A 13,425-nucleotide genomic window follows, 5' to 3' on the forward strand; every position below is an offset into this window, starting at 1 on the left:
AGCATATAGTTCCGAGCAACCTATTAGAAACCTATTATAATTTTAACCATATGGAACCAACATTAATACATTTAATTATCTAATTAATTTTTAACCTTAATTAATGTGTGAATTTCAACATAGCAATTTGAATTAATTAATCGAATTATAGCTTGAATATGGTGACGTTTTCAACTAGTGATATTTATGGAGTTATGAGCAATGCATGGAATGTAAGGAGATAATTATGCAGAAGATATGTGACTCGGTCATGGATAGGACCATGTGCTTTCTACGTGCTGTAGTGATAGGGGAGTGATATCCATTAGATTACAAAAGCAAAACACCAAATTGTTATTACACATTACTGTTACACTGTTGATGTGTGTGTGTGTGTGTGTGTGTTTGTCCTGGTTCTGCATGAGCCTGAGAGGGGGTCTGTGCAAGTGGGTGTTTGCCTGCTGACATGTGTAGGCGCTGCAAGTGCTTAGAAAAACTGATCACGTCTCTGAACCAGCGATGATGTTGAAAGCAATTAAGGGGTCATTAATTGTGCGTGTGTGTGTGTGTGAGTGAGAGAGAGAGAGATAGTGTGTGTGTGTGTGTGTGTGCGTGTGAGAGAGAGAGAGAGAGAGAGAGAATAAGTGTTAGTGTCAGTGTTGAATGCTCTGATAAAGGAAAGGAGAAAATGTGTTTTCCTATTAAGGGGAGCAGAGCTGCTCTCTTGTGTTTGTGTGTGTGTGTGTGTGTGTATGTGTGTCCGTGTATGTGTGTCCATTTAATATGTGAGTGGAATAATGGTTGCATTTCAGACTCATTTGACCCCATTCAGATATTTAAATCAGATGCGTCTGAAACAAAGACGATTATTTCTTATCTGAATTAAGTTTAAGATTGCCTAGTGAAATACATACAGTGCTGCATGTTGCATATTTATCATCTCTAGCTGTGCATTGGTATTCCAGTCATTCAGGCGTTTCAGGAGTTTGTGTTTCTTTAAAAGTAGGCCATGCAGGGGTGTCCCGGTGTGTCAGTGGGATAAGAAACGTACGATGTAGTTGCAACAATGTGGGTTCGATTCTGCGTCGATTCTATTACAGAAGTACATTTGTAAAACTCTCCATATCCATTATGACCAAAAAATTATAACCTGAAGTTCGTCATTCAGTCGTTCTCAAATATAGACAATCTGGTCTGTGAAATTATTTTAATTTTGCCAACTGATGTTGCCTACTATCTTTAAAAAGAGCTGTAATTTGTTTTCATTCTGTTGTATTAATCATTTTGTCAGAGCGGGTGTCACTTCTTTCAAACGGTGGATATCTCATTTTGAGAACGGATCCCGTTAAATTAAGCAGGAATGACATGAAAATAATCTTTTTGAAACAAAAGTAGGCCATCATTTAAATTTTTCCCCCACTAGCCTTACACAATTTGTTCCTGTTGAGAAAAAAAGTATAAACTCACTGAGAGTAGTTACTGAAAGGGCACCTTTACTCTTGAAATTCTGGAGCACACAGCAAACCAAGAGCGGGGAATTGGGGTATTGACCTTGTTTTCTGTTTATACTGCATCTGCTGCATAGAATTGTAACCTGTGTGCGTAAGAGTTTGAAATTAAATGGATTCAGGGCAGGAAACTAACCTTTTTGTCTACAGGCCACAGTTGCTTGTACATCCTTAAATTCACAGTCCACTTTTGGTATCTTTCCAGCCAACGGGTTTTTATAATAGGACCAAGTGGTTATCTTCCAAAGTGTCTGGTAGAGGAGACAAACTGATCAGGCTCAGCCAAAGATTTGCCAGCATTTGATGCAGTAATGTGATGCTTCATTGATCTTGGTAGGGAACTTGTCTTTTCCTTTGGCCCCCTTCCTCAGGGTGAGCTACCAAACAGCGCCCCCAGGGCTGGGAGGGGTTCAGTGTCTTGCTGAAGGACACTTCAGCAGTTGCCAACATAAGAGGCTTGAACAGACGTCTTCCAGCTGAGGGACAGTTTCCCTACTCACTATGCAACTCTGCTACCCCCCGACTGGTGTTTTGTGTACATTTGCTTGCCTGAATGGAACTGAGCTAATTGTATATGTGTGTGTGTGTGTATGTGTGTGTGTGTGTCTGTGTGTGTTCAGGTGAAGTTGCACAGGCACATCAGTCCGGACCACCTGCTGCAGGTTTGCTCCAGAGTTTGTCCGCTGCTGGAGAGGGAGGTTCCTGCCAGCGTGCCTGGACTCACCAGCCTGCTGGGGGCCGGCAGGCAGAATCTCCTCCGCACCAACAAGAGTGAGTGGATACACGCCGGCCCATTTCATGTACACACACACTCAGGCAGTCACTCCATCTCTCTGTGTGTTTGTGAAGGCAAACAGACTCCATCTGGATACACTTTTTCATGAGCTTATACAGATGAAAGCGTGCATGCATACAGCACCACTCACACAGACCCAAAGTCTTAATGGAATCTGTAGAATGTGTGTGTGTGTAAGTATTTATGTGTGTGTGTTTGTCTTACTCCAGGCTGCAAGCATGTTGTGTGGAAAGGCTCAGCGCTGGCTGCGCTTCACTGTGGACGACCCCCAGAGCCTCCAATCATCTACGGGAGCCCACCCAATATTGGTAAAAATAGCTTCTTCTACTCTTTTTGGTATGACCTTTTCCAGAGAATAGAGGGAAACACCCACTTTGTCCTCAACAGGACTAGCTCAAGTTCTAGCTCAAATATTTAATTAGACAGAAAGCACCATTTATTTATTTTGACACTTCATTTGAGCCCTAGCTATCCCCCGTAGCTGAGCGGAAGATCATATTTCTGTTGACAGCAAAACATAGGCAAACTAAGTGACATGAATAATGGGGAGCCGTGGCTGGCCCTATTTGGCCCTGCAGTGGAAACCAGTCTATCAATCAGAGTTTACATATATTGTTGCTTGTAAAGGTCTTTACTGGCAGTGGCATTACAATGCAGTTATTATTGATTTGATATTTTTATTCGAATTATTTGGGATTCAGCATCACAGTGGAGTTTTTCTCAGGGGATAAATACTGTTATGCTCCATCTCATATCTCATATTAAATTTCTTTTCAAATCTTTCATTAAACGAGTGAGTTTTCTCCAGTTGAGTGCCAGCTATATACGTATATACGACGGTGTCCTTACCAGTGTGTGTGCGTCTTGTCTCGCCGTCCAGTGGAGACGAGCTTCGGGCGTCGACTGAACGGCTCCTACCGCCTTCGCCAGCTGCTGCCCACGGCCGTCTACCAGCACATGAAGATGCACAAGAGGATTCTGGGACACCTCTCGTCCGTCTACTGCGTCACCTTCGACAGGACGGGACGCCGCATCTTCACTGTAAGGCTAAAAAGTCTCTGTGTGCATGTGTCTGGTTTTACTTTTGCATTGTGTATGGTGTGTGGTTGCGTGCCTTTTACGCGCAAATTTGGCATGAATGTCCAAACAGATGTGTTGAGAATGAAAAGTATGGACGGGCAGGGGAATAGCGCGACTTGTGTGTGTGTGTGTGTGTATGTGCATGTGTGGGAGCGTTTCCCTGCTGCTGGTCAAGACAATATATTCACCCCCCCCCCCCCAAATGATGTAGATGTGGCCATTCCTGCATGGCGTGCGCTGGATGGACTCTGCTCTTATTATTCACAGACTATGACAGTGTTGGAGTGAGACTGTGTTGCCTCGTACTGCTTCAAATGCCCAAGAGAGCAGTGTTGCCTCTTTCTCTGTCAGCCTGTGTGTGCGGTCTGGTGTTAAAGAAGCTGGTTCAGAGTGTTTCTCATCACATTGCTGCAGCGATAGAGTTTCCCCTCTGTTTGGTTAGAGTCACCTATATTTGATTAGAGTCACCTTTCCTATGGTTATGTTTGTTTGCTTGTTATCAGCTGCCTTTTGCTTACCAAGATAACCAAACACCAGCATTTCTTGTCGTATTTTGTAACAGTGCCGGACTGGTAGGAGGTAATTGTTGTTTTGGTTCCACATCACTTTTTTAAGTCCCAGTTTGGGTTTCGGTACAGTTTGTAGCATCACACCTGTTCTTGTTTTGACCAAAGCTCAAATTCTAAGGAATATTTGTTTGTGGGGGGGAATTCAATAATAAGTAATAGATTTTTATTTTCTTATTTTCTGTAGCAGTGATGGCAGTTTTCTTTGCGGAATTCATGCAACTTCATGACAAGACTATTATTAATATCCAGGGACTGATTTAGAAGAGGGAAACGAGGAAGTCCCACGGTCTAAGAAGGAAGAAGCTGACCTTTGCCCTCTGGCTGCCCCTTGTCTATGTGCCGCGTTTTGGTGTTTTGGTTCCTTTTGCTAGCAGCTAATGCTATAGGTGCTGAATGTCTAATGTGTTAAATACTGACCCAACGCTGGGATAATGTTAGTTTAATGTTGCTGTCGTTACGTTTGGGTGCCTGAGTCAAACACCGCCTGCTGCTATACACCATTTTCAGCTTTCACTTCTTAAACCTCTAAAAATGGCTGGCTGCTGAGAGGGAGGGGGTTAGATTGACTCTCTCTCTCCTCTGTCTTTCTCTCTCTCTTCCCGTTATCTCTCTTTTGCCCGTTCTTACTCTCGATGCTCTCTCTCTCTCTCCCTGTCCCCCTCTGTGCCGCCCCTCCCTCGCTCCTTTCTCTCTCTCTCTCTCTCTCTCTCTCTCTCTCTTTCCCCCTCTCGCTATTTCTCATCATAACTGGAGAAAATGTTTCCTCTGAGGCGCTGGCTAAGTGCCAGAATTAAAATTCATTCTTGGTCTCCCTCACTTTCTCCTTCTCCCTTTTCCTCCACCCCCCCCAACCCCCCCCCCCCTCGTTTTTTCTCTCTCGCTGTCTCCTTTCATCACAAGATCATTTTTATTTATATATTTACTTATTTTTGGATCTGTTCATTTACGAGTCTTTTTACGGAGGCTTTGCTGCAGTGGTAGGCAGATTGACTAAAATATGAAAAGCTTGATTACCAGATGACTAAATGCTAATTGTTATGGAATCAAAAGAACAAATCTAACGCTTTATCACACATACCTGCAGTTTTTGTGTTTTCACTGTGCAGTATCTGTGTGTAAACTGTGCTCATTTTACCCTACCTCTTTGTCCATTATGATTATTTGATTTAGCCTAAACATTCAGCGGCCAATGCACAGTGATCATCTCTGACAAATATTAGCTTTGTTTAAACAATTGATTGGCAAGCGGCCATATTGATTTGTGTTATATGGCTTTAGTAATGGCTGGGAGTTCATTATCATGCCCATTGGGAAGGACAAATTAGACCAGCTAATATGGATTGGTTGTCCCTGCGACTGTGGCTAATCCAGCTTCCTGTCTAGTCGAAAAGGAAATTTAGCGTCGTGTCTTGCACTTCCAAATCCTGAACTTTTCAAGCACGCCACTGCATTTGGTTTATCCGTTTTTTCGCTCATCTCGTCACACCCGTAATTTGTCCTTGGGCTCTTTCAGAATCGCCGAGGGAATGGCTGCTCTTTTGATCGGTCCATAAAGAATACCAGCTCCAGTCAGACCCTCTTGTTTTACTGGTGATGGAGTGACTGATTATGATTTATTCAAAGGAAGGGACTGCTGTTTTTATCTCACATTTCCTCTAAAAATCCATGGTGATACTGATAGTCTAGCCAGTCTCATAAATTGCCTTGCAGATATAAAATGCTGGCTGTTTCAGCATTGTGGACAACTTAATCAAACCAAATCAGAAATAGTCATTTTGAGCATTAAAGTGTTTCAGTTGTTCTGTCCACCAATCTAAAGCCAGTAGTGAGAAATAAGAGAGTTGTACAATCTTTTTTCTTTCAAGGAATCTAAGGAATATTTCTAACATTATGCTGTTTTTACCCTTTAGTGTTGTGGAAAACATCGTCCATGCTTTCCTCATTTAAACGAATGCAACTCTCTGTATTCCTGCCTTTATCAAAAGTCTCTCTTTCTCTAGGACTCTTACTGGAACAAAAAGATTAGATCACATCACCTCGATTTTTAGCATCTTAACATTGATCACCTGAAATAGTTTTTCTTTCTTATCACTTTTAAGGCACAGATAGTTCTGGCACCATGCTGAATCCCAGACCTTCTAACCCCATACAAACTGGATCACAGCCTGAGATCCTCAGTCGGGTCCCCAAAGGCTGTTCCAAAGTCTAGATTGAAAATGAGGTGATCGGGCCTTTGCCATCAGGGCTACAGACTGTGGAACGACCTGCCTGGGGAGCTTAGGCTGGCTAAATCCGTATCATCTTTTAGATCACTATTTAATACTCGCTTTTATAGACTTGATTTTATGTATTATCTTCTATTAATTGTCCTTGACCTCCATTTTTATGCACTGTGGTTGTTTCTTTCTATGCTTACATTGCTTTCTACTTATACTGTTGATTTTTATCTTTTTTCTTTTTATGTACTCCTTTGTAAAGCGCTTTATAACTATGTTTTGAAAAGTGCTATACAAATAAGTGATTATTACTAAAGGTTATTATTGTAGTGAACAAGCAACAAGCATGTAATTCTTACTATATGTGCTAGCAAGAGAGCATCCCTTCTCAAGTTGCCCTTTTGCAAGGGAACACACAGTTTTGTGGAAAGGACACATCTTGCGAGGCTAGTCTTAGTGCCAATGCACATCACTGTGTCTCTAGAATTTGTGGAGGTTACCTTATCTTCTCCAGTGCAGTTCGACTTTATTTCAACTGGAGTGGAGGATACTCAGGACAGCCTCTCATGGCCGTGTGAAAAAATCTCAAGTTGGCAATGAGCTTGCCCGTTCTCCTCCCCGTTGGTTTTGCTCTTCTTTAAATGCCATGCTGAAAAGACATTGTGCTGATGACAGTCTGCCTTGAAACGGTCATCGTCACTTTTTGTCTCTTCTCACAATGTAGATTAATCACCTCTATTTTTGCACCTGAAGAGCCTCTTTTTGTTGTGTGTTTTATTCCAGTTTGCCAATTTGCCGTCAGTCTAAGGCAGAAATACGTACAGATATATTTTAAAAAGCTGTTTGAACTTGACGTGTTTAATTTGTCTTACTTGAACCGTGCCTCAGAAGCGGACACGCCACTGCACATGCAAAATGAGATAAATCAGAAACTATTCATGTATTTTTCAAGTAGGCTTCTCAAAATATCTAAATAATATCCTTTACTCGTGTCTGATTGCCATGTTGGCTGTGTTTTCTTTCCGTCTTTGCCAGGGCTCAGATGACTGCCTTGTGAAGATCTGGGGCACAGATGACGGGCGTCTGCTGGCTACGCTGCGCGGCCACGCTGCTGAAATTTCCGACATGGCCGTCAGCTACGAGAACACCATGATCGCCGCCGGCTCCTGTGACAAGACCATCAGAGTGTGGTGCTTACAGACCTGCGCCCCCTTGGCCGTCCTGGAGGGACATGCGGCCTCCATCACCTCGCTACAGGTAGGCGGGACTGTCGGGGCTTGTGTCGGTGCTGGGTGCTTGTGCGTGTATGTGTGCGCGTGTGCATTTGGGTTTGACCGATACGGGTTCTTGAAGGCCAGTACCGATATTTTTATGCCCTGCCTGCCACCATAGTGGCGTCTGTCTGTCTGCCTGTGTGTGTGTGTGTGTGTAGACACATTCTTGTGAACACAGTAACTCAAGAACAAAACATGATAGAAACTTAATACTTACACCACAGGTTCCCCCAATAGAGTGGATGATCTGATTAGATTTTGGATGAGCTTGCTGCATACATTTGCATATTAATGAGGAAAAACTGATTTCCCCGAAACTACTGTAACTCCTTAATGCTTTAAGATATGGAGCTCAAATTAATTCCGCCCATGTGTTATGTGAAGACAAGTATGTAGACTAAGAAATATTTGCTAATTAACATATTAATTAGCTTAATTAATGACCTCATTAGTATAACTAGTTATGTCTAATATATCACGGTGATTATGGCGGGACATTAGACAGCTCAGGCGCCTCTTGTTAGACTACAGCTGCTGGAAAGCTGATAATTTGTTCTGATATTCAATATTTGACCATGTTCATGCCAAAAAGGACAAGCATTCAGTGTTTCCCCCAGGAGTTTATTCTTGGCAAGATGGAAAAGCCTCTGAAACACCATTTAGACCATGAGACTCTAAAACTCTCCACCGCACCTATTCAGTGGTAGGGGAATAAATAAAATATGCAAAGAAAAAAAAATATTCCACTGCACGTTTTATACATGTTATGTAGCTGTAGTCAGGGAGGAATCTCCATCATATTGGCAGTGGTGGATGACATAACGTTATCCGATATTTAGTTTAAGGCCAGTATCAACTCCATATATCAGCAAACTGATATATCAATTTAACCGTAGTGTGCACGTGTGTGCGTGTGTGCGTGCGCGTTACATACAACACAGTCAGAAATTTGCATGATTGTGTCATTGTTGCTTCAGGATTGATATATTGTTAAATGTTTTTTTATGCATACACAGTGTTTTGGGTGGCAAAACACTGTGTATGCATTATCTGTTTGAGATTGTTTTTGAGCTTGACTTATATGTGTAATTACATGTATTTATTTGTTTGTTTATCAATTTATTGTAGTATCTTTTCATTTTTAGGCACTTAATTCAATTGGCTTGCTTATCTCCTTGGTCGTTTTATACTTCACAGTGGTTATTCTTCTAAATGTTTTTCAAGCTTATGTACCTCTGTGGGTCAACTTTCCATGATTTGCTGCTTGAGTATTTTTAGGGACATCATTTGATTGGCTGCCACACTCACCTCTCACCTCTGATTGGCTCTATTTGCAGTTTTCTCCTCTTTGTAGCGGCTCCAAGCGCTACCTATCCTCCACCGGAGCCGACGGCACCATCTGCTTCTGGCAGTGGGACGCACGTACGCTCAAGTTTGGGTGAGAAACACACTCACACATACATGCACACACTCACTTATGCACACACCATCTCACCTGCATAAGTACCATTTATACTGTTTGTGTCAACATGTTTCTTTTATTCAGGTTGCGTCCTGATTAGATTCATATGCATTTCTTTTACACCCAGTAATAGAAACTTAAATTTTAAAAGCTCAAAAAGGAGGGGAACTGTGTTTAATCCCCTTTTATATGTGAAATAGAATATGTCATAACTAGTACATAGTATAGCAAAATAAGGTGTTTTTGAGGAAATAAAACCAAAACGTTATATATGTTATATTCGTGGTTGTTTGTCTTGTAGTGACAGTCGATTAGAGTTCATAGCTTGCCCAGCTTTTACTTTACCACTATATCACTGGTAGCATAGAGAGCTGCCACATGGGGACATTATTTTACTGCAAGTCAGAATGGGTTTTTCCTGACTGCACAGATGAAGAGCAATACTTAAGTTCACTAACAGAGTCAGATTCGCAAAAACAGAACCCTCTTGCATGAGCATTTTATCTGCTTACATAATAGTTCTATGCATCACATTATGAATTATTATTTTGATGAGGATGATAATTTATGTTATGTGTTATCCTTGCAATACTGATGTATTAACATATACATCTTTTAGGCCAAATTCAATGAAAATCAAACATGGATTTGGCCGCTATGAATTTCAACTTATCTCCTGTTTTGGGTGGATTGGATTGCTGTTCATCTTCAGTGCTTCACAGTTGGATTTACACTGTTTTTTAATGTGTATATGCCTCATCCGGAAACAAGTACAAGTTGATACAAGGGAGCCGTATTCGACAAACAACATATCCCCCTTATTCTTATTCTTATTCTATTAGATACACACATCTATATCCAGGTGGTGATGTTAATCCAGTGTGTTTTAGTGTAACTGTGTGTGTTTGTGTGTGTGTGTGTGTGTGTTTTCAGTCAGAGGCCCAGCAAGTTCACAGAGCGTTCCCGGCCTGGTGTCCAGATGATCTGCTCCTCCTTCAGCGCAGGTAAACACAGCTCCTTTTGATATCATGCATGCCCACCAAAGTCATTGTATAGTACATAACATGCAAATGGTGATTGCACATTTCCAACATGTTGAAGCCACCTGTGCCCTATGCTGATCCTGTGTGTGTGTATGTGTGCTATGTGTGTGTGTGTGTGTGTGTGTGTGTGTGTGTGTGTGTGTGTCTCCAGGTGGTATGTTCCTGGCCACGGGAAGCACAGATCACATCATCAGGGTGTACTACTTTGGATCAGGCCAACCAGAGAAGATCTCCGAACTTGAGTCCCATACAGTGAGTCAACATGAAGACCTTTTACACAAACACAGTCTTGTAAAGTAGCCTTCTGTATGTGAAAGTCAAATGCTGAAAAATTGTGCAAAAGTGCCCCATTTTGACGTAATTTTATTTGTTTAGGAATTTGTTTATCTGTCTATCTAATTATCTACTTTCGTATTTGTTTATTATGTTATATTTTCCATGTGTTTTTTTCTGGACTTTTTTTAAGCTACATTTTTGAGTCAGGTTGTTACTAAAAATACATAATACATTGTTGACACACTGAAAATGGATTGTATTCACAAGGTATTTGCAATGCTGTGGGAAAAGTGGACTTAGTGTGTTGTGTGACTGTTCAACCCACCTTTCTCTCACCCAGGATAAAGTCGACAGCATCCAGTTTTCAAACTGCAGTGACAGGTAAGTTGTGTACACTGTGTGTGTGGTGTGTGTGTGTGTGTGTGTGTATGGGGGGGATATTTTGCGTGTGCACTGCTGTTTGTTTTATATGGAACCTCAGGGTGTTGTAATGCGACTTGATGCTGTCAGCAGAAACACTACCTTTACTCGCTCTCTCACACCTGCTCTAACACATGCACACTTCCATAGACACACACACACACACACACAGAGATTCACTTGCACATATCACGCACTCGCTGAGTGTTAAATTGTGTGTGCATATGTGGAGTTTGCAGAAAAACAAGCTCAGCTGTAATTCCCCAAGGTTGCTGTGCTCTCAGCAGTGAGGGAGGTAGACTGTCTATGCAAAGGGGAGGGACGGGAGGGGGGGTGGGGGAGGAAGGTGAAGGGGGGGGGGGGGGGGTGTATGGCAACATCTTTGTAGCAAACATACAGTTAGTGTGTCATGATGTGTGTAGATGAAGGCAGCCATTGTACTGCTGGCCAGCTTTACCAGAACCATGTGTAATATTCACAGTTTAGCTGCATGAATCTGTGTATACAAATGTGTGTGTGTGTGTGTGTGTGTGTGTGTGTGTGTGTGTGTGTGTCTGCGCATTGTAGGTTTGTGAGTGGCAGCAGGGATGGTACAGCACGAATCTGGCAGCTGCAGCCTCAGGGCTGGAGAAGCATTCTGCTGGACATGCAGACCAAATTACCCGGGTATGTGTGTACACCACCATCCTAACTGCACTAATACAGATTTCTGTCTTTGGTAGATCCACTAACATAACAGGGTTCCTGCACAGGCCTGGAGAGTCTGGAAAATTAATTTGATAATTTACAGGTCTTGAAAAATCAGAGAGTTGCAGAAAAAAGTCTGGATATATATGCTACATTTCACATTTTACATACATGTAATAGCAGTCTTCAGCTGTGGACAGATATGGTCTAGCTGACAGTCAAATTGCCCAGCCACAACCAGCATGAATGTGAATTGAAGGTCTGGAAAAAGTGTGGACATTCAAATGGAAAATGTGGAGGAACACTGCAATAAACTGCTTGTGTTTCTTGGCCCCTCCGGCGTCTACGTGTTTGTATGTACACACACCCATTTATGGTGTAAAAAATGGACTCAGAGTGAGGTTAAAATTTAATAAGGGGAACGGACAGGTGAGTAGTTGTTTGCACCTTCTCTTGAATCAATAGTTAAGCAACAGGATGCCTTTAATAATTTGTACTCTCAATTGATCCCCCTAAATATACTGTAGCTATTAGTTTGCTGTGCCTGATGCCTTTTATTTCTTTCTACCAGATGGAGCAACTGTAATAAACTTAGGTTTCTTTGCTCCTCTAACATTTTCAGTTGAACTTCATCCATATAAATGTCAAGACTACAAAATCAACTAAACGGGCATGAGTAAAAAATGCAGCCATGTGAAAGTAAATTCTGTTGTTCGTGTGGAGTCAAGCTTTGACATGCTGTTTGTGCATTTGTAGTGCAAATTAGATTGCGCAAATTAGATTGCAATTTCTGAATGTGTGTGCTCACACATCACATATTTTGATAGGCGTTGGTATGGAATTCAATACAAATCAGGATCTCGAGCATTATATTACATTACTTTAAATCGCTCACTGTCCGAGGGGTTCAGAATCAGATGCAGCAGCATCTAACAACGCTTCTTACATCTTCATAAATCACTGTAAAGCACAACCTCTTGTGGCTTAACACTTTTATAAACGGCAGTAACACACCATAGTACTAAAAAACAAAAGAACACAAATATTCAATATATATTTTATTTTCAATAAATAATAATTATATTGCAATAATAATTAAATGTCATTCTTCTGCTAAGCAATATAGTTCTAGTATCTGTTTGAGTGGTGATTTTCAGTTAGCCCATTAATATCTAAATTAACTGTTATTCAGTCAGATGTGTGCATTTAGCGGGTATTTTACGACAGCTTTGAATGTGACTTAGTCTGAGCTGAGGACCAGAACTATCTATTATATAATGTATGTCTATTAATGTTTTGTGTTTTAACGTAAACTGAACTGACCTGAACCGACCCGGACAAGTCATCAGTGTATCAGTATTTCATTGCTGTTAATGAGTCGAGCCTCTAAATGGGTGAATCACAACGTGCCCATCTGTCCTCCAGGAAGTACAACCCTCCTCCGCTGGAAGACAAGGTGACCAAGCTGAAGGTTACCATGGTAGCGTGGGATCGCCATGACAGCACGGTGATCACGGCAGCCAACAACCTCACACTGAAGGTGTGGAACTCCACCACCGGAAACCTTGTCCATGTTCTCATGGTATGTAGTGGTTACACACACATGTGCATACAGCTTATAGAAACACAGACACACATGTAAACAGACAATTAAGGCTGGCTTTATATGGTGCAGCTTGAATGCATCTTAGTTGAATTGGACAACAACAGCAAAAGATTTGTTTGAAACCTGCAACTATTTGAACGAAAGTTGCATTGTGTAAAGCCAGCCTTAAATGTTAAAAAGCCATTAAGCACTAATATACATCACAATACAATACATCTTAGAGATGATAAATGGCTCGTTTAGTTTTAGTTTAGTTTAGTTTTACTGGACAATTTTAGAACACGAGTCATTGAACTTGCGTGGAAAATTTTCAAGGATAGCACGATAAAGTGATATCCTTGGTCCTTGATGTTAAAAACGACCAGTATTGACAGTATTTCTGGAGTGAGGAATGGTGGATGCTTTCTTTTTTTAATTTCTTTTTTGATATTTTTTATTTTCTCTTCCCTCTCTCGCTGCATCTTGGCATGGGGCCCTACAGATAATCAGTATTGATCATGCAAGGGCAA

At 41.5% G+C, this 13,425-nt stretch overlaps 1 protein-coding gene across 1 annotated transcript in view; it reads left to right on the plus strand.

Annotated features, from left to right (window-relative positions):
* phip (PHIP subunit of CUL4-Ring ligase complex) overlaps positions 1 to 13,425 on the plus strand; it is a 42,703-nt gene that overhangs the window by 1,989 nt on the left and 27,289 nt on the right. Inside the window, exons 5-14 of the mRNA XM_071923345.2 lie at positions 2,108 to 2,258; positions 2,493 to 2,591; positions 3,164 to 3,324; positions 7,184 to 7,405; positions 8,760 to 8,860; positions 9,818 to 9,888; positions 10,079 to 10,179; positions 10,544 to 10,584; positions 11,191 to 11,289; positions 12,736 to 12,892. Of these exons, the coding sequence (XP_071779446.1) occupies positions 2,108 to 2,258; positions 2,493 to 2,591; positions 3,164 to 3,324; positions 7,184 to 7,405; positions 8,760 to 8,860; positions 9,818 to 9,888; positions 10,079 to 10,179; positions 10,544 to 10,584; positions 11,191 to 11,289; positions 12,736 to 12,892 (1,203 nt within the window). The remainder of the gene's footprint in view (positions 1 to 2,107; positions 2,259 to 2,492; positions 2,592 to 3,163; positions 3,325 to 7,183; positions 7,406 to 8,759; positions 8,861 to 9,817; positions 9,889 to 10,078; positions 10,180 to 10,543; positions 10,585 to 11,190; positions 11,290 to 12,735; positions 12,893 to 13,425) is intronic.

Source organism: Centroberyx gerrardi, chromosome 18 (genome assembly GCF_048128805.1).
Source record: "Centroberyx gerrardi isolate f3 chromosome 18, fCenGer3.hap1.cur.20231027, whole genome shotgun sequence".
NCBI lineage: Eukaryota > Metazoa > Chordata > Actinopteri > Beryciformes > Berycidae > Centroberyx > Centroberyx gerrardi.